At 42.0% G+C, this 25,918-nt stretch overlaps 1 protein-coding gene across 2 annotated transcripts in view; it reads left to right on the forward strand.

The window, feature by feature from the left end:
* VAMP7 (vesicle associated membrane protein 7) overlaps window positions 1-25,718 on the forward strand; it is a 67,450-nt gene extending 41,732 nt beyond the window's left edge. For both annotated transcript variants that reach the window (XM_027877613.1, XM_027877622.1), the window contains exons 5-8: window positions 8,260-8,350; window positions 9,355-9,422; window positions 14,910-15,002; window positions 23,654-25,718. In XM_027877613.1, the coding sequence (XP_027733414.1) occupies window positions 8,260-8,350; window positions 9,355-9,422; window positions 14,910-15,002; window positions 23,654-23,722 (321 nt within the window). In that variant the 3' untranslated portion in view covers window positions 23,723-25,718. The remainder of the gene's footprint in view (window positions 1-8,259; window positions 8,351-9,354; window positions 9,423-14,909; window positions 15,003-23,653) is intronic.
* Window positions 25,719-25,918: the final 200 nt, after the last annotated feature.

The following is a 25,918-nucleotide window of genomic DNA, read 5'->3' on the forward strand; positions in this document are numbered from 1 at the left end:
CAGATTAAATGACCATCTCTATGCTGATGATTTTCACATACCTATCCTGCCCCAGCCTATCTGCTCACCTCCAATATCACATCTCCGACCACCTTTCAGATATCTCAGACTGGATGTCCAGTAGGCATCTGAAACTCAACATGTATAAAATGAAACTTAATGGCTTTTCCCTGAACCCCCTTCCTTCCTATTCAATGTTCAGTAGTTTTCTGTCATGTCTGACTCTTTGTGACCCCATTTGGGGTTTTCTTTGCAGATACTAGAGTGGTTTGCCATTTCCTTCTCCAGCTCATTTTACAGATGACGAAACTGAGGCAAACAGGGTTAAGTGCCCAGGATCACACAGCTAGTAAGTGTTGAGGTCTGATCTAAACTCCTGAAGATGAATCTTCCTGACTCCAGGCCCACCGCTCTCTGCTATGCCACCTAGCTGCCCCCCCACCTTCTCTATTACCATTGAGGTCACCACCATCCTCCTGGTCCCTCAGATTCAAAAATTAGGAGTTATCCTGAACTCCTCATTTTCTTTTTTTTTCTTTTTTTTTTTTCCAACATTCACTTTTATAAGATTTTGAGTTACAAATTTTCTCCCTCTTCTTCTCCTCCCCCCTCCCACCTCTCCAAGATGGCATAAATCTGATATAGGCTATACATATATAATCATATTAAACATATTTCCACATTAGTCATATTGTAAGAGAAGAATCAGAACAAAAGACTCCTCACTCTGTTACCCCCCCCATATCCATGTTGTTACCAAGTCCTGTCCATTTCACCTTTGCAGCATCTTTGCAGAAATATGCCCCCTTCTCTCCTGTCTCCCACCCTAGTACAGACCCTTGTCACTTCACATCTGGACTATTGTAATAGCCTGCTGGGGAGTGAGGAAGGGGGGTGAGGTCTGCCTGCGTCAAGTCTCTCCCTACCCCATTCTATCCTCCATTTAGCCACCAAAGTGATTTTCCTAAATTGCAAGTTACCCCCCCTACTCAGTAAACTCCATTGGCTCCCTATCACCTCCAGGAGAAAATAGAAAACACTGTGTGTCATTCAACAGATAACCTTCATAACCTACCCTTTTAGACTTGTCACAGCCTACTCCCTGACATGTACTCTTTGACTCAGTGACACTGGCCTCCTGGCTGTTACATAAACAAGACCCTCCATCTCTCAGCTCCAGGCATTTTCTCTGGATGTGCCCCATGCCTCTCTCCTCAACTCTGACTACTGACTTCCCTGGTTTCCTTAAAGTCCCAGCTGAAATTCTGTCTTTCACTGGGAGTCTTCCTCTTAATTCCAGTGCCTTCCTCTGTTAATTATTTCCTATTTTTCCAGTATATAGCTTGCTTTGTATCTGTTTGTTTGCATGTTGTCTCCTCCGTTAAAATGTAAGCTCCTTAAGGACAGGGACTGTCTTTTGCATCTGTATATCCCTGGGGCTTAGCACAGTATTGCCTGGCACATAGTAGGCACTTAATAAATATTTATTCTTATTGAGTGGTTGCTGTCAATCACCCAAATTATGATGCTCAGATAGCAACTGCATTTTTCTTATACTTTGAGCATTGACTCCAATTAGTCAGTGAGGCCAGAATATGAACATATCAGCAGGACTGTGCTGAACCAGAGACGCAGACTGGGGCCAGTGGAATTTTACGGAAAGCAGAAGGGGAAGATAAGGATGTATGTATGCATCAGACAGGTTGGGGAACTGGCTGCTCAAAACTGGAACTGAAGGTTTTGTCCCAGGCTTGATTTGGCAGACTGTTGTAGGATGAGTGCCTTACTTGCTTCAAGCAAACAGTGGAAGAAGCCCAGGCTAGAGTCTGGGGCCAGAAGCCTCAACCCAATATTCTCGTCACTCTTTACATCTCCTTAGATCCCTGAGAGAATGTAAGCTCCGTAGGGACAGGATTGTTTCATTTTTGTCTTGGTATCTCTAGCACCCGTCACAGTGCATGGCACATAGTAGGTACTTAAATGTTTATTGACTGAAAGACAGAAGACTTTCAGTTTGATGTCATGCCATGGGTGGTGGTTGGGGGAGATTGAAGGCTTTTGACAGCAGTAAAATGTTATGATTTATAAAGTGCTCACTAGAAAGCTTAATCTGGTTGCGGTGGGCAGACTGAGTTGGAGGGAGGAGAGAATTGGAGGGGAGAGACCATATTCAGAGAACCAAGCTAGGATGTTGTTAATAGTAACTGTGGTGTGAGATGATAAAGGTTAGGACTGGTAGCCATGATAATGGAAAGAAAGAGATGTGTTCAGAGGTGAATTTGGAGGGAGAACCAACAGGATTTGGTAACTGAATGTATAGAGAGATAAGGAAGAGATGAAATGGCAGGTTTTGAGCCTGGGAGAATGGTGGTGCCTGTCAGGCAGAGAGGGAAACTAGCTGATTGAGGCCTCGAGGGGAAGATGGTGAGTTCGTTGTTATGTATATTGTTTGAGGTTATAATGGGCCATCTTGATGGAAATGTTTAGTGGGCAGTTGGAGATACAGGCCAAGTTAAGGAGAGAAGTTAAGTTTAGAATCCCTAAGATTGTGGAGTCATCTGTATAGAGAAGTGATTAATGGATCCAGTTCCTGATGAGGAGAGTGTGCAAAGGGAAAAAGGGCTAGAAGAGGAGCTAGAGAGCTAAGTAGGAGGTAAGCAGGACTCATGGAGCTTTGAAGGAGCCCAGGGAAGCATCTTGAAGAGAGGGTGGTCAATAGTGTAAAATACAGTTAGGACCCCAAAATTCAGACTGAGAAGAGGCCAGAGGACTTACCAAGTAGGTGAGCCTTCAGAATTTCATGAATATGAGGGTGGATTTCATGAAGTTACAGGAAAGATAAAGGGCCATAGAAATGGTAGCTTTGGGGGGACCAGGAGCTAGATTTCTTGGTGTTAGAGGGAATTAGAGCAAGGAAATAGAGGGATCTGCTGTAGACCTCTTGTTTTAAAATTTTGACTTTTTAAGATTATCAGAGCAGAACCTGAATCCAATCATAAGTACTTTCTGATAGGATGATTGTTTTTGTTTATCCTGGTGATAAACAAAAACCTGCAGGTCACAGATAATGAACTGTTGTGTTATTTTCACTTTGGACACTTCAGTTTTGAATGATTCTAAATGGCTTGTTGAACTTTGATCTGTTGCAAGTCAAATTGCCTTATGCAGGATATGTGTATTAATCATTCACATTTCTGTCTTATCTTAGGATTTACAAATTGCCTTCCCTCACAACAACCCTCCCAGGTATGTGTTATATTTAGTAGTAGTGTTAGCATTTAACCTATGAAGAAACTTAAGGCTCCTTGAAGTGGTTGGTTATCTCTGATCATACAGGTGGTAGGTTGGATTTGAATCCAAGTCTCTGCTGCCTCAGAATCCAGCACATTCTTCATTACGCTACACAATTGGGCTTTAAAAGATAGGAGGGATATTGTTTTGTGATTAAAGTTTTAATTTTAAAAAATTTTGTTTTATTTATTCCTTTGGTCATTGCCTTTAATGTAATGATAGAGCTAGGTTTAAAGACCTGAATTCAAATAGCATTCAACACTTACTTGCTTTTTGAGCCTCAGTTTCCTCCACTCTGTAGTATCTGCCCTTCCTCAAAGGGTGGTTGTTGGGAGTACCAATGAGTTTTTGTTTGTAAAGCACTTCACAAACTTTCCTGAAATGCCAGCACTATAGGGATGTAATTGTCATCATTTTGAGGGTTTAGGCCCCAAGGTAGCCACCAGGTGTACAGAGAATAACCTTTGCTCTCTTGCTCATTCAGGGGAACCTCTAATAGAACAAGATCCCCCCATATTATTTATCATTGTTTGAGAATACATTATTGCACAGAGAGGAGTTCATTTAACATCCACAACATTATTGTGTTAGACAGTAACACAAGAAGATGGATTTGGAACTGTTGGAAAGGCCAGGTTTGAAGAGTAATCATTAATGGGTCAATATCTACTTGGCAGGATATCTTCAGTGGAGTGTCACAGGGATCTGTGTTTGACCTCATGCTGTTGAACATTTTTATCAATGCCTAGGATGAAAGCCTAGCCTAGATATGCTTACCAGTTTTACAGGTAACAGGAAATTAGAAGGGAAAACTAACACATTGAACTACAGAGTTAGGATCCCAAAAGCTCTTAATCACTAGAACATTATACTGAATTTAATAAGATGAAACTCAGTAGGCATAAAGTCTTATACTTGGGTTCCAGAACTCAACTTCAAGTACCAGATGTGTCCTAGGCTAATAGAATACTAGATAAAGGGCTAGAGACCTCATCTAACAGATGAGGAAATGGAGCCTAAAGAGTTTAAGGAGCTCACTCATCCAGTCAAGGGCACATTGGTAGTGAATGACTGATCTAGCCTTTGTACCAAGTCCTCTGGCTTCAAATCCAGTAAGCTTCCACTGTTCCCTGATGCCATGGGGAAAACATGGTTGGACATCAGTTTGTCTCAAAAAGTTCTTTGAGCTTTAGTGACCTGCCTGTGAGTGACCCTGTGAGGCAGCCCAGTGATCTTGGGCTGTTGCATTCCAAAGGGCAGAGTTTCCAGGAATAAGGAGGCAAGAGTCCTGTGCTGTGCCTTGATCACACCTCATCTGTACTATTGTGTTCTGTTAGGGTTAGGGTTTAGGAAGGATCCTTAGAAGCTAGACTAGAGTTCTTCACCTTTTTTGTGTCGTCAATCCCTTTGGCAAGTCTGGTGAAGCCAGATCTCCTCAGAATAATGTTTTTAAATACATAAAATATATAAGATTACAAAGTATTGAAGTAGTATTATCACAGTCTTTTTTAAAACAAGTTCATGGACCTCAGGTTAAGAGAGTCCAGAGGTCTACCATGATGGCCAAGAGCCTTAAGTTCATGTTCTATGTCCTATGAGGAATCTGAGGAGAAGGGAAGACTCAGAAGGACTGTTGGGTTTACACGTGTGCTGTTTGGCCTCTGAGAGATCATCTTGGAGCAGTGGTGGAATTTGCAAAGAAGTTTGATGTTGGGGAAAAACTTCCTAACAGTTTGAGCTGTCTAGAAGTGGAAAGTCCTGCCTTAGAGAGATAGTGAGTTTCTCTTTCTTGGAGATCTTCAAGCAGAGACTGAATGAGCACTTGTCAAGTGTTAGAGTCGGGATTCTTTTTCAGGTATGGTCAGGAGTAGATGACCATGGCGGTCCTTTTCTAATTCAGAAATTCTTTGAGTTAGAAGTAGTGAAAATGTCAGCCAAGTACGACAGTTGAAATTCCAGTCTTTATTCCAGTCCCTTTAGATCATAGAATCAGAGATTTAGAAGATTCCTTCACCCTGTGAAGGAGTGCCCTGTGGCATCATGTACTGAGTTTGAAGTCAGAGTATCTGGGGCAAAGGCCAGATTTACCATTTGGATGATTTCCTTAACTTTGGATTTAGACTGTTTGCATTCATTATAATCTGGTTTCTGACTGTGTTCCTTGATTGAAGATACTGTGTCTCAGAAGTTACCAATGATCTCTTTAATTGTCATTTCCAATGGCCTTTTCTCAGTCAAAATCCTTCTTGACTTTTCGCTTTCATAAGGTTGTGTTCCCTTCTCTTTCCATGCATATGTCCTTGGTGACCTCATTAGCTCACAAAGATCTTCTTGCTGCAAATGACTCCATTCATCCATTAAAGTGATTTTCCTAAATCGCTGGTCTGGTCACGTCCCCCTCCTACTCAATAAACTCCAGTGGCTCCCCATTGCCTCCAAGATCAAATACTGTTTGCTGAATGCTGTTTGGCATTCAGAGCCCTTAGTGACCTAGCCCCCCTCCTCTCTTTCCAATCTTCTTACACCTTATTCCCTTCATGAACTCTTGGACACTGGCCTCCTGGCTGTCCCACAAACAAGCCTCTCTATCTCTCAGCTCTGGGCATTCTCTCTGGCTGTCCCCCATGTCTGGAATGCTTGCTCTACCTTTTCCACTCTTAACTGCTGACCTCCCTTGGCTTCCTTTAAATTCCAACAAAACATGACCTTCCACTGGAAGTCTTCCCCAGTGGCTCTTAATTCTAGTGCCTTCCCTATTTTAATTATTCCCTATTTGTCCTTAGCTTGCTTTGTATTTATTTGTTTGCATATTGTCTCGCCTTTTGATTGTAAGGCCTTGAGGGCCTCCTTTTGCATTCGATTGTGCTTAACTGAGTGCCTTAAGTAGGTGCTTAATAAATGTTGATTGATTGATGACTGCCAAATATATAAATCCAGCCTAACCTCTCTTCCGAATTCCATTCTGAAGAAATTGATATGGGTTCACAAAGAGCTTACCAACCTCCTGTTTTTTAAAAAAATTATATTTAGGCTTTTAAATCCCCTTCATTCTAAATGTATCTTTTCTAAAGGTTTCTTCCTGAAGGTATCCCTTCTAACAAAGGATAAAATACAAAAGAGAGCTTTTTAGAAGTGCCTTTTTCTGACCTTTTTTGTATCCTGTTCCCCTTTGCAGTCTGGTGACACTTGTGGATCTCTCTTCTCAGAATACTATTTTTTTTTTTTAGGCAGTTGGGGTTAAGTGACTTGCCCAGGGTCACACAGCTAGTAAATGTCAAGTGTTTGGTCTGAGGCCGGATTTGAAGTCAGGTCCTCCTGACTTCAGGGCCAGTGCTCTATCCACTGCACCACCTAGCTGCCCCCTCAGAATAATATTTTTAAATGCTTAAAATAAAATACATAGGATTACAAGGGAAACTAATTATGTTTAAATACAATTATCAGAATATTTTAAAAACAACTTCATAACCTCAGGTTAACCCTGCTCAGACACACCGTCTAGGTCTGATAGTACATACAGTTTCTTCATACCTGTGGTCCTCTACCTCTGCAGGGAAGGGAGGGAGGGACATGGGCCAAGTGAGGCCATAATAATAACACAATGATGAATTTCCTTTTTTGTTATTTTTTTTCATTTACATGATCATGATTTACAATCATCTCTATCATTTTCTAATTAGACTTCACTCTGCATCAGCTCACATGGCTGCCTTTTCCTGCTTCTCTGAATTCTTTATGTTTATTGTATTTATATACATATACATATATGTGATGAGGTCTAGAGGTTTAGGGGTGCTGGGACACCCCCTCCACCCCCCAAGATCACGATGCGGGCCCTGCCGGAATGAATTCAACCCAAATCTTCTTTCAGCCAGAGAAAAAGTTTATTAGTGATCAACCATATAGGCCAGGTGATGCCCGTAAGGATAAGCAGGCATGAGAAAGTCTCAGCCTTTTGGGCATGAGAGAGTCTCAGCGTTTAAATGGGGGACAGGGTGGATCTTATATACACTAAAGTAACTTTGGGTGACCAGGGAAGGGGCCGGGAAAAGGGTGTAGGTGAGAATCCCCATTGGAATGTCTAAGAGGTTGAATAGACAATGAGAATAGATAATGAGAGGAACAGGTAGGTAGAAGTTTGAAAGGCATCTGAATAAGATCAAAAGGTAGGGTTAGGGCTTTCAAAGGGAGATAAGAAGAATTGATAAACAACCCTTTGAGACCAGAGTAAGAAAAGTTTAAGGGTTTTCTGGGGCCGGTAGACAAATGGGAGCCAAATTCTTTTTGGGGCAAGGGGCAGAGGTCTCGGCTTGGGCCCATACCCCATCATATGTATATGATATTTCTTCCATTACATCCACTTATCGTTTTTTTTTTTTAACTATTCCTCAATCAATGGACACCATGTTTGAAAGTGCCGATATCATATTTTCTAACTTATGTTAACACACACACAAATTGAAAATGGTGCCAGGTAATCAGAGGTGAACACAAAAATGTTTAAACCATCTTATGGTCAAGAGAGGGATAAGAGGGATGAATGATGACCCAATGTCGAAGCTTCTCAACTCTTGTTTCATTCCTGGGTTATGTTTTGTGTTTTTTCCCCTATCATATTAAATGATCTTTATTCTTCCTCTGCCTCCTTCCCATTTTCTACTCCCAGGCTCCCAGATGTATGTTTTATATTTTCTTGTACATTTTTTTGGTTATTTTTTCCTTAGTATAAAATGTTTTAGTACCATAATACTTCCTTTTTTATTTCTAGTAATGTCTCTTTCTGCTTTCTGTGTTATTTCTACCTGTGATGATGAAGTTTCTGACCAAGAGGCAGGCTATATATACTTCTTAGCTACTCCACACACTTCTTCTCCTGGTCTTGTCATTCTTGCTAATTTTTGCAGTGTAATAAACAAGTTTTCATTGCATGTGGTTAGGTTGCCTCATATAAACCTTCTTTTCTTATAGAAATATCACTCTGAGAACAAACACGTGGACAAAGTGGTGGAGACTCAAGCCCAAGTGGATGAACTAAAAGGAATCATGGTCCGGAACATTGGTATGGTTTGTGGTCTAGTAGGAGAAGCCTCTGGGCAAATGGAGGGGCTGGGGCCAAACTGCTTGGGCTCATCAGGATTCTGCACTGGCTAGAAAGATTCTCCCCATCTGTTTACCCCCAAGCACAGTTGTTCACTCAGGGAGATCATGTGTGACCCTACCTACATGTTTTATATCTCTTCTGTATCTTCTGACCACGCTTAGATACAGAGCAAGACAAATTCCCCCAAAAGACCACAATAGTTTAACAGTGTCAGAGGTGTTACATTGGTAAGTAATTAAAAAAAAAATAGAGTGAGGTAAAGATCTTGTGAATCTATACCTTAAACTATAATTTCCTTAGAAGTAGAAGTTTGTAGAGAGAAAAGTGTACATGAAGTTTCAATGCTTTTAAAAAAAAGAAGTCTATCAGAATTTCCAACTTGTGGAGTCCATTTTTGTCCTGACTCTCTCAAACCCAAGCTTATTCTCCAAAACCTTACAAGACTAGTTTATGCTAAGCAGTTTAAAGTTAACTCATAACTTTTGTTGAGTGGTACTTAAATTGATCATCTTTCAAGATGACATTATTGAAGGGGATCTGAATTTTAGTTCCTAAATTTGATCTTTTATTAATAGCTTGAATATTAATAGCTGGGAATAGTTGTTAGTTTTTAGGCATTTGATTAAAAATGATTAGAGAACTATTAGATTAGATAGAAATGATTAAAAAGGTGAGAGAAATTATTGGATAAGCCACTTCCATATCTCCCTCACATTTTGCAATAGTAGTTATCTCTTTATAGAGAGAGATGATGTTTTGGTCTTTTTTATTCCTTCCAGTCATTTAAGGGTATGATTGATTCTGTAGTGAACAAACACTGGCAAGAGTGCCAGCCGTGGAATCAGACAAATTTGGTTATAACCAAAAACAAAAATAGCAGAATTTTAAAACTGGCCTTTTTCTTTTCTATTTCCCTATTCTGCTGCTACTCCCCTTCCCCTCTCTCCGCCTCTGCTCCCCAGATCTAGTGGCCCAACGAGGAGAAAGATTGGAGTTACTGATAGATAAAACAGAACATCTGGTAGATTCAGTAAGTATTTTGCAAGAACCACATTTGATTTGATGGCTGAGTCATTGGGGAAAATTCCAAAGTATGGTTCCAAAACAGATTAGCTGTTATTAAATGCTTTCTACTGTGTGCTAGGCAGTATACTGGGGAAATACAAAGATGAGTAAGGTAAGTCCCTGACGATAAAGAGCTTACATGTTCAAAGAGAGAGAAAAGACATGTACAAACATAAGGGAGAAATCACTTTCAGCTCAAAGGCTTAGAGAAAGCTTCATGACAGCCTTTGAGTTGGACTTTGAAGGTGGGTGAAGACATTATGGACAGACACATTGTGACTAAGGAAACCTGAAGGACAGAGAGTAATTCAGAAACCTAATTGACTTTGTCCTAAGAATGTGGAAAGGAGGTAGTAGGAGCCAAAGCCAGAATTGGCCAGAGCCAGTTTGGAGAGGCCTTGAATGCACGACTAAGGACTTTGGGCTTTAACCATACCTTTTATCAGGTATCTCTATAAGCTAACACCTTTCCCATTAGCTTAGGAAGGAGTACCTTCATAAGCCCCAAGGGAATGAATCCCTAATGATGGAATTTGGGGCACTGTAACCGCTGCTGGGAGAGAGAGAGAGAGAGAGAGAGAGAGAGAGTGTGTGTGTGTGTGTGTGTGTGTGTGTGTGTGTGTGTGTGTGTGTGTGTGTGTGTGTGTGTGTATATAGAGAGATTCTCCACTAAAGCCTTCCTCCAATGCCTCTTCATGGTGTGGAGGTGATAACTAGGTTCTCAAAAGCTGGGCAAGCTCTGGCCAGGCCTGCCAAGACAGAAAGGTTTTGATGACAGACTATGTGTCTGTTATGTGGGGAAAGCTGGTGACCAAGTATGTGGTTGGTTTTGGGGTTTTGATTTGGGGTGGGGGTTTTTTGGGGTTTTTTTTTTTTGGCCACAAACTCATGAAGTTAGAGGGGTTGTGATCTGCATTGGTGGAGTGAGCATCCACACTGATGAGATCACAGTTCTTTGAAGCCTTCCTGGCCCCCCTCAGATTACGTCAGCTTGGCTAGTAGCCACTTCTCTGCTTATGTAGAAGACTGGCCTTGCCTGGAGTAGCCTTAAAGCAAGACAGATTTAGGGAAATGAGAATCACTTGGGAAAATCAGTTGCCATATGCCCTTTACTCTGGGGTCACATTTCATATGCTTGTTGAGAACTATGTGTCTGTCATAGTTCTTGCTAACCATTATGAGACATGGAGGACATGGAGATCCAAAGTACACTAATATAAGACAGAGATAGGCGGAAGTAGCAAAGCCATCTGTAAAGCTATAGACAAACCAGATAGCAGTGCATATTCATTTTTGCCCCTGTCCATTCACCATTGGCCAGGCCCATCCTTCCAGAAGCCAGTGAATAACAGCTTGGTCTGGATTGTAAAAGTGAAGCTCTTCCTTATGAATAGTCAGTGAGCCCACTGACCTCAGGGGGACTCATGATCTTCCCCAGGGTCCTGAATTGTACCATTTGGAGTCAGGAAAGAACTGGGAGGTCCAACATAGGACTCCAGTTTCTTTTCTTTCCAAGTTCCTCCCTGAGATGGCACACAGGTTTTCTTCTCAGACTGAAGCAGCTCCTCTCTGTTTTCTCTTAATCCTCCCCTCTCCTTACCTTAATTCTTTAAACAGGCACACTTGTTTGTCTACATGGAGCTAGACAGGATAAATGAAAGGCAGGAATAAGAACTTTACCCCATTGATAGTCAATAAAGATTTGTTTTAGAGGGCTCCCTTATTACATAGAAATAAACTTTTTTTCCCCCAGAGGACAGAATTGTCCATGACTTGGCTATGTGGGCCATTTCACTTCTTGTCAGAATGTCCAGGGAGCCTGCATTTGGAAAATGAGAAACCATGGCATGTGTCTGCTACTGAAGGCATTCTACAATGTCATGAACTGACCTTTTCAGCTTGAGATAACAGGGAGCTGTTGTATACCGTGCCCTTTAGATAAGCTAGGCAAACAGTTTGGAGAACGTGGGTGCGTTTGGATGTGCTTGTTGTCAAGGTTCAGCTCAAATTGCCATCTTTTTCATAAAGCCTTTCCCAGTTTCCCTGGCTACTGAAAGTGATTTCTCCATCCCATATTATGTCAGTAGCACTTTGTTCTCTTCTTATTTACTTTTCGCATTCCAATTTTTAGTGTCTTTATCTCTTTACAAATTTTTTATAAGAAGACTCAGACTTTGGGGATAGTGGATCTGACTATCTTATCTCTGTATTTCCTCTAATGACCAGCACCATTCATTGCATATAATAGGTGCTTAATAAATGCATATTAAATTTCAAGAAAAGGCCAGAATGCAGCCAAGTGCAACTCATGTAGCTCTTTCATAGTCTGTGTGGATCGAAAATAAAAGAGAGTGTTGCTAAGTTCCCTATTAGGTCACCAGATTTAGGCTGGGATTAGATTTTTTTAAAAAAAGAAACATTTGGGATTGGTTTTAAAGAGTGGACATGAATAATGCTTGTTTACCTCTCTTATATTGTATAGATTTTAAAAAATCTTTCTTTAGTTTTGAATCAACTTAGCTTTTGATATGTTATCCTGACTTAGTTTAAGGTAAAGTAGTGGAGTTTCTTTGTGGATGAATGAGATCAAAAGCTTTGTGGTTTGAACAGAAACTGTGGTCTGTGCTTTCCAGATGGGCAGTTGAGGTAAGCCACTGTTTTATTATACTCAAGTACTCAGATGGATCTGGGGATGTTCCCTCCACCAGTGCAGATTCCAGTACATCCATGCCTGCCCAGCCTATTCAACTACTGTCCTTGTTCTCCCATAAGCATTCCTCCCAACATGCTGAGGGCCTTCCTCAGTGTCACCTCACATTGCAAGGAGGCTACAGAGGGAACACGGGCTATCCAGCTGTTTTCCCTCACCACATGACCAGTCTGTTTTATTTTTCAATCATGCAATTCCCTAATAACATCCTTTGCTCCTGTTTTGCAAAGTTCCTTATTTCTTTTATGTTGTAGCTTGTTCACGCCCACCATGAGTTTTTCCTTGACCTTAGTGCAATACTTATTTTTGATTCTTCAAAGACTACTATGTTCCATGTCTCACACCTTTATAATATTGGTAGCATATTGGTATTTAAAAGATAGACCTTTGTTTCTGGGAGAAATTTGGTATTATTAAGAGAGCTTTACAATTTCCTGAAGGTAATCAAGCCTTCTCTCCTCATTCTATTTAATTCTGAGCCCAACTAAATGTCCATTTGTATAGTGTATCTATACTGATAGACATGTTTTCAACTGTGTACAGTATACAGATAATAGACATTCTTCATCCACTTGGTTTTTTCTGTGTGGATGGTTAGTTCAGACTCCTCTGCATTGCCGCTCCATCATAGTAGTGAATACCTTGTGTAGTCATACCCCTCTCTGTTTTAAGTCCTATCTTATATTATTTCTGTTGTTTTATCTTTAAAAAAATCTTAAATAATTTTGATACATAGGGAGGAGACACCTTGTTGGAAGAGATGGTACTTTGCTCTATCAAATCAAATGCTTTTCATTGTATTCTCAACATCTCTTAGTCAATTGCATGACAGTAAAGTTGTGGTGTGCTCTAGCATATCACAGAAGAAAGTCTGCCTCTTCCCTTTAGGCCCTTTGGATCCTGGATCTAGAGCTGAAAGGGGCCTTAGGGGTTATCTAATTCAACTCCTTCGTTTGACAGATAAGGAAACTGAGGCTCAGAAGTTAAGTACCACAGATAGTATGTATTAGAGCTGGAATTTGAACTCAGGTCTTGGAACTCCAAGTTCTGTGGTCTTTCCACCATACCAAATTGCCTCCTATAAAATCCTCCCTACTACTCTGAGTGTATATAGATAGCTACTTCAGGAGTAACAGTAATCACCACATCAGTAACAAATCACTTCCTGTCAGAATATAAATCCATTTCACTTTTTGTAATGTTACTTAGCGCTCTTCCTGTCTAGTACCTAGCAATTCTCTTCTCAAACGTTTATGATGCAGAGGCATGAGGTTTCTGTGTATGGTATATTCCTCACCATCCTTGCTAGTCCCACCTTTTCATTGAAGGGTCCCAGTACCAAACCTCCGTTGACCTAGTTGGGAGGGTCTTATTGAGTTCTATGTAGAATGTCTCTCCCTCTTCATCCTTTACAATAACTGTTGGTGCATAAGTTGCAGTGACTCTCTGATGGTATTTTTTGCAGATACTTATCAGGAGCAGTGCAATGTGAGATGAAAAACCGTGTAGTATGCCTTTGGGCAACTCTGTCAACTCCTTTGCCTCTCCAAGGAGTGCCTCACACCATCTTTCCATTTGGTGCCAACATCCTTCTTTCTTCTGGCTCTATTTATAGCCAGCATGTCAAGATCGATAAGATCCTGGTCCTCAAATAGTGTTTCTACTTGTTGATCTTGAGGCAAGGATCTCATATTTAGAGTCCCAACAGCCAAGTTAAAGTTTATAGACAGTTGGAAAACTGGGATTCTTAAGCCCTTTGTCAAAACTCTTTGCTGCCACTTGCCTACTGTCACTGCAGAGGCTGCACAGACTTATTTTGTGTTTGTTTCATGGATCACCATGAAGTCCTCCCCAGTGGGCAGTCTCCTGGTGATGAGCCTCTCTATCCTTAGCAAGAACTGATTAATGGACTCCAATTCAAGTTTTACTTTTCTTTCAACCATTGCAGCATGAGCAGCTTAGTTGTAGAAATAGCATTGAAACTAAGTGTCAGCCTTTGTTAAAGAGTACTAAGTGCTGACTTTTTTCATAGTTGCCCAGATGGTAAACCAGAAGATTTTTTCTATATTGTACAAACCCTTAACCAAAGCTTATAGGGATGAGCAAGTTTCAATAGACCGCTAAAGTTTGTTTAGTCCCCTTCCCCCACCTCTCATCCTTCCTCAGTGTTCAGTATCACTGAGAAGCAATATGATCTGTGTTTTCCCAGGCAGCAGTTGGAGGGCTTTTAATAGCTGTGACCAAAATGAAATGTAGCAGTAATACAGCAGTAGGGAAAGAGGGGACATTATCAATTGGGAGCTGAAGTTTGGGGCCCAAGTTGAGTTTCCTTTTTTCAAACAGATTGCTTGCTATTGGCCCTGTTTAGAGTAAATACTATTTTTGTCCCCTTTTGTATGTCTTTTTTTTTTTTTGGCTAGGCAGTGGGGTTAAGTGACTTGCCCAGGGTCACACCTCTAGTGTTATGTGTCTGAGGCCGGATTTGAACTCAGGTCCTCCTGAATCCAGGGCTGGTGCTCTATCCACTTCGCCACTTAGCTGCCCCCCCTTTTGTATTCCTTGCTCACCTTTCTCTACTTAGAAGTCAAATGTTTTAAAGAAACAGTGAAGAAAATGTTCAAGCCTAATTTTATATGTATGCTCAACAGAGCTTTCTGGGAGAAGCAAGATATATTTCAGGAGTTACTGAGAGAATGGAATATTGAATATTATGGATCAAACTCTTCACTCATTTTCTTCTAGTCAGTCACCTTCAAAACTACTAGCAGGAACCTTGCCAGAGCCATGTGTATGAAGAACTTGAAGCTCACCGTCATCATCATCATCGCAGCAATGGTAAGTTCAGCGAGCTTCTCTACGCTCTCCTATGAGCATGGGCAGCTCACGTTGTCCTTAGAGAAGATGAGCTGCTGAGAAACTGCTTCACAGTCACTAAGCTGCTCTAAATGGACCTTTCTCACTAAAAGGTTGACAAGATAATGAAAATGATTTCCATAGCCTACTTGGGCCATATGAAAATACTTCAGTATCCACTGTGATCTCATGTGATCGCATTCATGTAATTATGTCCTTCACATGGATTGTGGAGGTCCCAATCCATCCATGGCTGCCCATCTTGTATAGTCCATGTCCTCCCATAAACCTTCCACAAGGAGTCTGCCCAAAATGACAGCAGCCTCCCTCTAGACCTCTTGACATTGGGTCAAGATAAATGGAGCCACCCGGCTGTCCACTGGATACCTAGCTGTTGCTCTCACCACATGACCTTCTTTTCTAGTTATAAACCTAGAGAGTGCTGAGAACCTTACAGTTTTTAGAATATCTGTAAACTCCAATTTAGCTGTTTTTTGTTGGTCCTCTGAATCTGAGATACAGATAGCAATGCCGTGATTCAAACCCAGGAAGTTCTACCGTGATACCTATCTCTTCAAAGCAGGTGGCTGGGCATGAATCAGTCAGGTCAGTCAGGAAGCATTTATTAAGTACCTGCTATGTGCCAGCCACTGTTCTAGGCACTGGGAATATAAAGAAAGACAAGAGATAGTCCCTGCCCTCAAGACTGCAGTCTAAAGGGGGAGACAACATGCAAGCAAATATATAAAAGTAAGCTATGCAAAGAATAAATAGGAAATAATTAACAAAGAAAGGCACTAGAGTTAAGAGGGGTTAGAAAAGGCTTCCTGTAAAAGATGGGAATTCAGTTGGGACTTAGAGGAAACTAGACAAATCAGTAGGTGAGTTGAGGAGGGAGAGCATTCCAGGCGTGGAGGATAGCCAGAGAAAATTCCAGGAACTGAGAGATGGAGGGTCTTGTTTGTGGAACAGCCAAGAGGCCAGTGTCACTGGATCAAAGGCCACATGCCAGGGAGTAAGGTATAAGAAGACTGAAAAGATAGGAGGGCCAGGTCATGAAGGGCTTTGAATGCCAAACAGGATTTTCGATTCCTAAAGATTACAGGGAGCCACTGGAGTTTATTGAGTAGGGGGTGATGTGGTCAGACCTGCGTATTAGGAAAATCATTTTAGTGACTAAATGGAGGATGGACTGGAGTGAGGAGAGATTTGAGGCAGGCAGACCCACCGGAAGGCTCTTGCAATAGTCCAGGTGTGAGGTGATGAAGGCCTGCCCCAAAGGCACTGTAATCAGTGTCAGAGGAGAGAAGGCAGTGTGTTCAAAAGATGTTGCAAAGGGGCAGTTGACAGCCTTTGGCAACAGATTGGATGTGGGGGTGAGAGAGAGTGAGGAGTCCAGTATGACTCCTAGGTTGTGAGCTTGGGGGACTGGGAGGATGGTAGTGACTTCAACAGTAATAGGAAAGGTGGCAGGGGTTGGGGGTAGGTTTAGAGGAAAAGACTTTCGTTTTTGACATGTTGAGATTAAAGTGTTGACTGGACATCCAGTTCAAGGTGTCTGAAAGGCAGTTGGAGATGTGAGATTGGAGGTCGGCAGAGAGAATGGGCAGGAAAGGTAGATTTGAGACTCATCAGCATAGAGATGGTAATTAAATCCATGGGAGCTGATGTGATCCCCAAATGAAATAGGATAGAGAGAAGAGGGCCCAGGACAGAGCCCCGGGGGACACCTATGGTTAAAGAGTGTGATCTGGAGGAGGATCTAGCAAAGGAGACAGAGGAGGAATGGGTAGAGCGGTAGGAGGAGAACCAGGGAGGAGGGGGTGAGTATCCCTAAGACCTCAAGAGAAGAGAGTGATCAGCTGCGTCAAAGGCTGCTGCAGAAGGGTCAAGGAGAATGAGAATTGAGAAAAGGCCATGACTGCTCATTGCTGGGCAGTATACCTCAAAATGGATATTTCATACACAACCCCTTCAGCACTTCTTAAACTGTGGGTTGCAACCCCATATGGAGTTGTGACCCACAGTTTAAGAAGTGCTGCTCTAGATGGTTTTGCATAGAAATCCAGACCTTAACAAAAGTGGATTGTTCTGATGTAGTTGCACTACTTGCTTCACAGAGTTATGAGGAAAGCACTTTGTAAACCTTAAAGTGTTTTAGAAGTAGGAGTTGTTCTTATTTATTAGTTAAATACTCATGGATATCTTGGACTGGCATAGTTCTTTGAATAGATATCAGCATCATGTGGGCTTTTGGCTTCAAAAGTACTGTCAATTCAACCTGAGTCCCAGAACTTCTGTAGTTAAGCCTAGCTAGTCTGCAGCCTAAGAACACAAGAAAAAGTCTACTGGATCAGATTCATTATCTCTCCAGGCCAATATCCTGTCTTGGATCTGCCCTTATTTCAAACCCTACATTCCCCACTCCAGTCAGGTCAGCCTTCTTCCTATATTTCTCACATGCCTCATCTGTTACCACTGGGAAGTTCTGAATTAGCCACATGCTGGAATTGGTTTTTGCCCTGGCAGAATCATGCAACTGTGCTGACTCGAGTGCCTGGGACCACTATAGATTTATGTTGCATGATCTCAACCAGGCCCACATTGAAGCTAGGCCATTTTTGTTGCCTTGTCTCCTTAATTAACCCACTCTGTACAGAGGCTCTTGCAAACCTTTTCAAACCTCCCATGACTCTACCTTCCCCCACCTTCTCAGATGAGAACCTTGTCTTTTGTTTTAATGAAAAAACTGAGGATATTCACCAAGAGCTCTTTCTTCTCCCATCCTTTTGTATCTCACATTATTCAGATACCTTCTGTCCCTCTCCTTCACCCCTACCTAACATGATGAGGTTGCTGTTCTTCTACTGGTCTTTGATGAATCTGGAAGAGAGAATGAGGCTGACAACTCTGCCTCACTTAAATCCAATTCATGTGAAAGTCAAGACATCACCTGTGATATCATTGGTCCTCTTCGAAAACGAAGGATAAACAACAGTCCCTCTACATGTACAAGCAATCCCCATCTTCTCCAACAGATTGCATACCCTCCCCCCATCAGCCTCCCTCTCTCCTTTCAGTCTCTTGCTTCCTTACTGTCTGCAGACACATCCATGTCAGCCCCATCTGCAAAAAGCTCACTTGATCCATCTATCCATATTCACCTTATCTCCTCTCCCTTTTGTGGTTTAACTCTTTGAGAATGCTGGGTCTACAATAGGTGCCTCTACTTCCTCTCTTCTCACTTTCTTATTAATTCTCTACAATCTGCTTTCCGACTTCATCATTCAACTGAAATTGCTCTCTCTATAGTTACCAGTGATCTCCTGATTGCTAAATTCAGTGGCCTTTCTCAGTTTTCATCCTTCTAGACCTTTCCTTTGACACCTCAGCCTTTGACACTGTTGATCATCCTGTCTTCCTTGATACTCTATTCTCTCTAGGTTTTGGGAGTACAGTTCTCTCCTGGTTCTCTTTCTATCTGACCACTCTTCCTCGCTCTCTTTTACTGGACCTTTATCCAACTTGTACCCTCAGAGGGTTTCTCCCAGGACTCTCTCCTGGGTCTTCTCTCCTCCTCTATCCTGGGTCTTCTCTCCTCCTCTATCCTACTTCACTTGGTGATCTCATTGGCTCCCATGGATTGAATTATCATCTCTGTGCTGATGATTCTCAAATTTACTTATCCAGCCTTAACTTCTTTGCTGATGTCTAGACTCAAATCAGCTATCTATTAGATGTCTCAAACTAGATGCCCCCATGCCTGAAATGCTCCTCCTCTTCTCCTCCAACTTCTGACCTCCTGGGCTTCCTTTAAGTCCCAGCAAAAATCCTACCTTCTACAGGAGGCCTTCCCCAGCCCCTTCTAATTCTAGTGCCTTCCCTCTGTTATTTCCCATTTATCCTGTTTATACTTTTTTCTTTGCTTGGTGTTTTCCCCCATTAGACTCTGAGCTCCTTGAGGGCAAGGACTGGCTTTTGCATTTCTTTGTATCTCTAGTGCTCAGCACAATACTTGGCACATATTGGGCACTTAATTGCTTATTGGTTGGTTGGTTGACTAGCAGAAAGTATATAAGACTGCCTGAAAGAGATTTCAAGTTCTTGCTGCTTGTACCTTGGGCCCATTTCCTTGCCTACTTACCAGGCTTTTGCCCTGGGCCTTGTTTTGGTTTCACCTTCACTCTCTGTATATTTCCCGTGTATTCCTGTTAGGGTGAATGTCTCACGGTCTCATGAGAGCTCTGTTGAGGGAACTTTCCCATGGGAGTTCTAGCTTCTATCAGTAGAAGCTGAGGGTCACAACATAGTTGCGTGGCAAAAATAAGGAAGTCTCCCAGGACCTCTCCTTTGCTGACATGCAGCTCCCACGGTTGGTTTGGCTTTCCTCTCAATGGGAGATGAGTCCTGACACGAGCTCCAGCAGACCTGATGATTGGCTATCACAGGGGGATCACGCTTTGAACAGGCATCACTAGGGCTATAAAAGACAGCTACCTGCACTCAATAAAGGGAGCTTCTGCCACCTTGCTGTCTCCCACCTCATCCATGTGTCTCCGGGTTACAGAGCACTGAGCTGGTCTCATGCTCACCACTGCAGCGGCCGCGACATATTCCCTGATTCCTCGACTGCCTATGGACCTGATGCTCCTTTCTTCAATCCAATCCAAAACGTATTTTTTAAGTGGCAGTTATAGGGCAGGCCCTTTAGGAGATGCCATCCCTGCTCTTAAGTAGCTTGAATTCTCTCAGGAGTGAAGATACAACCTGTAAACAGATAAGTGTTGTACCTGTTAATTTGAGGAGGGAGAGAGAAATGACAAAAGATTTCCTATAAAAAATGGCCTGTAAGCTAAGCCTTAAGGGCAGATGGGGATTCTGAGCATCAAGGGCCTTTTAGGCATGCAGACGACCTATGCCAAGGTCTTAAGGAAAGAGATGGAGCATCCAGGTAGTTGAACAGTAAATAGGCCAGTTTGACTGGAACATGAAATCTGCAAAGGGAACTAATGTTCCTGGGTAGGTAGGTTGGAGCTGTATTGTGAAGGGCTTGAAGTTCCAAGCTGAAGATTTTGAAATTTATCCTAGCAGCAAGAAGAGAACTGCTGAACATTATTGAGCAAAGAAGTGATGTGGTCAGGTCTGTACAACAAGAAATTGGAGAGGATGGATTGGAGAAGGGAGATGCCATGTGAGTGCTGATGACAGCTTGTACCAGTAGGGGCATGGTAGTGTACATGCAAGCTAGCAATATTGTTAAGGAAAGATCCACAAGACCTGCCAGTTGATTGGCTAACTGGAAGGTGGTGGGCCCCTCAGAACCTCAGTTCTTCCAAACTATTAATTTTCCTGAGCTTGCCTTGCCTTTCTTTCTTACCGATCTACTATATAGGCTTATAGCCTTGGTGACACAGTTGGAGCATGTTCGGCATCTATGATGTCAAGCTGGAAAGGTTTGCTTACTGACTTGCATAGTGGTAGGGATGGTGTGCCAATACCATGAAAGTGGGAAGTGGGTGGTCAGGATCTAGAATGGCAGTGATTGAAATGCCACTTCACACTCAGCAAGGATGAATGTAAAACCCTATGGCTCAGGGTACAAAAATGTCAGCTGCTGTAGTACAGGGTGTGAGAAGACAGTACAAAGGACTGTGGGAGCTTCAGAGGGGACCATCAGTGTCATGTGCTAGTCAAAAAAGCAAAGTGACCCTATGCTGGTGTTACTTTAGAAATACAATGACCAGAACAAGGAAAATGTTAGCCCTGCTGTCCTCTGCCCTGGTCCAGACAATATTGGGAGTGGTCATTTCTTGGTGCCACATATAAAGAGAGACAGTAACTAAAAGCTATGTTACTTCCAGAGGAAGGTGACTAAACTTCTGGGGAGGAGTGAAGACCCTAAAATGTGCCATGTAAGTTTCAGTTAAAGGAACTGACATCTAACCTAGGAAAGAGAGGATTTGGGGTTTGGATTGGGAGAAAGACTGAATTATTGGTTTCACATGTTTGAAGAGCTATCATGTTGAAAAAAGATTAGGAAGCTAAGATTTAGAGCTACAAGAGACTTTGACTTCATCCCTATCATCTTACGGATGAAGAAATTGAGGACCAGAAAGGGTAAAGTGGGAGAGTCCAGATGAATTAAAATTATTTTGTTTGGTCCCAGAAGGCAGAACTAGGACTGAGAGATAGAAATTATATGATGGCAGATTTTGCTTTAATATAAAGAAATTCCTAAGAAGTAGAACTGTCCAGGAAAGGAATAGCTGCCATGATAGCTCATGAATTCTCCATCATTAGAAGAATGAAAGCCCTAGTGAATATATTGTCAAGTAGCATTCGCTTCAGGTAAGGGTTGGATTAGATGATAAATGGTTAAGATCTCTTCTTTGTCGGTGAGATGACTGGTATGTGTGGTTGACTTGATTGATGTATTGATTGGTTTTACCAAATAGCTTTTTTTTTCCTTTTTTCATTCTTTGTTCCAAGGGATGGTTCCCTGGCTATGGGAAAAAAGAGGAGAAATACTTGAAAATGAAAGTAAAAGCAAAATAAATCAATAAACATTTTAAGTAAAAATTTAAAAATATTATATCATGGGAATCACAGAATTTGAGAGTAGAAGGGACTTTATCAGTCCAATTTACTATAATACCTGACAAGTAGTCCAGCCTTTGTTTGTAGCCTTCCAAGGAGGGGAATCCCACCACTTCTGGAGGCAGCCCATTCCACTTGGGGATTGCTCTCATTGTTAGGAAGTTTTTTCTGACATCAAACCCAAATTTACGACTTCTACCCATTTTTTGCTGGCAACTGGGGCCAAGCAAAACAAGTCTAATCTTTGTTTCACATGACAGCTCTTCAAATACTTGAATCTAAACTATCATGTTCCATATGAGTTGTCTCTTCCCAAGGCTAAACATATCCAGTTCCTTCAGTTACTCCTCATATGACATGACAGAAGGCCAGCCACCATCCTGGTTGCCTAGAACTGAACACAATACTCCAGGTCTGGTCTGACAAGGGCAGGGTCTAAAGGAATTGTTACCTCCTTAGTCTTGGAAGTTAGACCTCTTTTAAGGCAGCCCAAAGTTGCATTAGCTTTTTTAGCTGCCACATCACACTGCTGACTCACCAAGCCTGCAGTCCATTAAAACCCCCAGATCTTTTTCAGACAAACTGCTGCTATCTTACCAAATCTCTCCCATCTTATGCTGGGGAAGCTGATTTTTTTTCTACCCAAGTACAAGACTTTACATTAAACCCTATTGAATTTCATCTTACAAGATTCACCCCAAGGTTCTCCTCTTTTAAGATCCTTTTGGATCCAGACCCTGGCATTCATATGTCACCTAGCTTCACACTGGACCTGCTTGGAGGTCACTAGGCCTCGCCAAAAGGTGGCAGAGAGTCCACCTACACCAAGTGCTATACTCCCCTATCCTCTTCTCTCTGGCCTCATTGCTATGTATTGCCTTTTTAAAATCTAAGTCAGTTGGTAGATTTCCTATGCATTTGTATGTTCTCAAATCCCATTTTTCCTTCTCATTGGAATTGTTTCCCTTTGTATCCTTAGAATTTCCTTCTTGAGCATCTCCCCTTTCTCCTGGGCTGATTCCCCCTGAAGCATTTTAGCCCATGAGAGCATCCCTATCCTGCCTTTGAAGTCTGCTTTCCCCAAATTCCAAATAACATGTCAGATTATGCCCAAATTTCCTCTCCTTCTGTGGTGGTCATCTACCCCCAGTATTCCCATCATCTCTGCCCTAGTAACTAGTTCCTCTGTAGTAGTGAAAATCAGATTCAGAAAAGAATTTCCCCATCTAACTTTCAAAGGATAAAATTATCATCAGCAAATCAAGAAATCTCTCATCTATGCCAGAGTTATGACGTGCATTCCAGGTAACTCATCCATTTTTTTCTTTCTTTACAAGTAGTCTGTAATATATTCAGTTAACAAATTCTCTTCTATTTTTCCTGCCTTTGAACTTCACCTAAATATCTTCAAACATCCTCAGTTTCCCTTAATATGTCAGACATGAGCATGTTGTTCTACTCTATGGGATGTGGTACATTTTGCCAGGAGATGGCACCAACTACCACTAACATTTGCACCTGAAATGTCATAAACTCCAGTTCTGTCAAAGGAATTAGTGCCTGACTTTAAAAAAAAAAAACAATTAGACAAATTCTGAATTTATCAGTTTGATCAATGAGACCTAATAGCCCATCAATTTGTATAGGAAGGAAGTGTAACTTGAGAGGAAGCATAAAAGGGTAGAAAGAGCTGATCTTGGAGTCAGAAGTCCAAGGTTCAAGGTCTAGCTGAGAGACTTAGTAGCTGAATAAACCATCAGCAAGTGGTCCCTGAGCTTAGAATTTCTGCTTTGGAATATGAGAATAATACTAACATGCTCAAGCCGCCTTGCCAGGGTTATCATAAGGGGAAAGCAGTTTGCAAACCTTAAAGTACTTTACAGACATGACTTGTTATTGATTTCAAAACGATGGGATCAGTGGGGTATAGTGAGGTGATTCCTGATGGAATGGACTTTGGATGGAATGGACTTTGGATGGAATGTCCTAATGTACTCTGTACTTTGCTCATGAACAGAAATGTCATTTCTTCCCAGATCTTCATCTACGTCGTTGTCTCAGTTGCCTGTGGTGGGCTTACCTGGCCAAGCTGTGTGGTGAAATAAATTCAGAACAATCTTAAGCCAAGAATATGAGGGAGCAAGGATTTAAGAAGCAACCCAAGTAACTTCTTCCTGATTGCTACTGTCCATCCCTTCCTTCCACTTTTCTTCCATCATCCCCAGACTGCACTTTTCTTTGTGTATCCCAGTGTCCCCCAAATGGAGCCATCCAGTCACTGCTTCTGCGCCACTGCCACCTTGGTTGGAAAGGGACTTGTCATTTTGAACTTTTTGCTGTTACCCAGATGGAGCCACCCAGGTCTCCAACTGCTATTTGGGAATAAAGAGGGCACACATATTGGTGTGACCATATACACCGAAGCATTTGCACTTTAATGGAATCCAAACGATGCATCTCAGCCTCATCCCTTCTGATATGTATGGACGGACACCATTCCGAGTAGAGAATCAGTAGTGGGGGCACACCTTTGCTTCTTTGGGGGGTTGGAATTCCAGGATTGGTGCTGTCCGTCTGTTCATTTAGAGCCCACTCAAGACCTATCATTGCTAACCAGGTGAGGATCAGATCAATGATTAACAGAAAGGACCTGTTGGAATTCCTCAAGTCCATTCATCCCGCATGGTATTTTCTGGCATCCAGTTCAGAAAAATGGACCAAACTGTTCCTCTGCTTTTCTGTTGCGATTGAGTTGAAAAAGTGATGGTTTCGTTCATGTCCAAAGTTGGATCAATGTTGCTACTTTCCCTGTTGTGTGTTTAAATGTTTTTGTCCTCTTGGGGGGAGGGGCTCTTCAGATCAACCCTCTTGTTCCCAAAGTGGTAGAAGTGTTTTGGCCAAGAATGATGCAGGAAGAGAGACTCTTAACAGCTTGGATTGGCTTGGAAGTTGTTTAAGTAGAACACAGAAAGTCTCTTTCTTATGGGGGCTTGACAGTTGTGTTGCTTTGAATGAATAAACTGAATACCAAGTCAGCAGTAGAGCTGGTGTGGTAGCTGAGAGTACCTCTCTCCCCATCCCCTATATTGGCTTTTATTGCTGCTCAGCTACAGACTGCACATCCTTCAAGGCTAGGCCTGTGCACGTTAAGTGTCTTTCTACAGCTGGACAAGAGATTTAGCAAATACTTGGCCAGAGCTCAGGTCACCAAGCAAAGCACATTTCGGTGGCTAAACAGCCTTCATTGGTGGCAAAGAGGGCAGGCTCCTTTAAAAATGTTAATGATTTCAAAAATCATTTGACTAGAGTGGAGATGGAAAGAAAGCAAATAGTATGGTGCACAAAAGGAACAGAAAGCAGTGTAGTGAGCCCATCTTGGAACTTGGCTAGAGGTCATGTAGTTTAAATGACACACCTGCTATCAAGGAAGTTGCTATGTGTGTTTCAAAGGGAGTCAGGGGTCCGTCTATTGATTTCTCAGTAAGTGGCCTTCAGTGAGATTATATGAAGCTTTGACTCCTTTGTTAACTGAAGAATTAGTGTCTGTGCTCCATTCTCTTCAGATTGTGGCTCCTCTTGAATTATCCCAACCATGTGCCTTGACTATATATGCATCACTTCATGTGGCTCACAGTGCCTATCCTTTTAATTGCATTCCATAATTCACACTGTTTTATTGGTATCTGCTCCTTCACCCCCTTCCCTTAACCCAAAATACACATTGAAAGTATTACTGTCTCCCTTGCCCCCCATGTTGTTGATGCCCATTGGTCAGGTCTATCACAGTGGCCCTTTCAAAACTTTTTTTTTTTTAATATTACTTTAACCTACTTGGTCCAGAACAGAATTGTGCTTCCTTGGGTTATAACCACCAAAATAGCTTTACTCAGAAGCAAATGGCTTCAAAGTCCAATTCCCTTTTGTGTCCACACCTGCACCAAGTTACCAGTGCACCTAACTGCATGTTTCAGGGAATTGACTTTGCTCTTGATTCTTTTTCTGTATAAAACCACTTTTAACAAAGATGCTCTTGTCTTAAAGTTCATTGACAGCGTAATTGAAAAGCTTCACCTCTTGAAATAAAACGACACAGAAATGTGAGTGGCCTTTGTTTTTAAAACATTTGCTCCAATGACTTCATTTTGGCAGCCAGGAGGTTGTTTACCTCTGCCAGAGTGGGGCAGTGTTTGGATAGTGAGGAAAGTCCATTTTAAAAGTGCTGCCTGAGCAACCGAAAGGCATCTGAGCCACTGGGGACTGTGAGTGACATCTTGAAGAGTTTTAAGATGATTCGTTTCTCC

The sequence above is a fragment of the Vombatus ursinus genome, unplaced genomic scaffold (genome assembly GCF_900497805.2).
Source record: "Vombatus ursinus unplaced genomic scaffold, bare-nosed wombat genome assembly UNPS02004276.1, whole genome shotgun sequence".
Classification (NCBI taxonomy): domain Eukaryota; kingdom Metazoa; phylum Chordata; class Mammalia; order Diprotodontia; family Vombatidae; genus Vombatus; species Vombatus ursinus.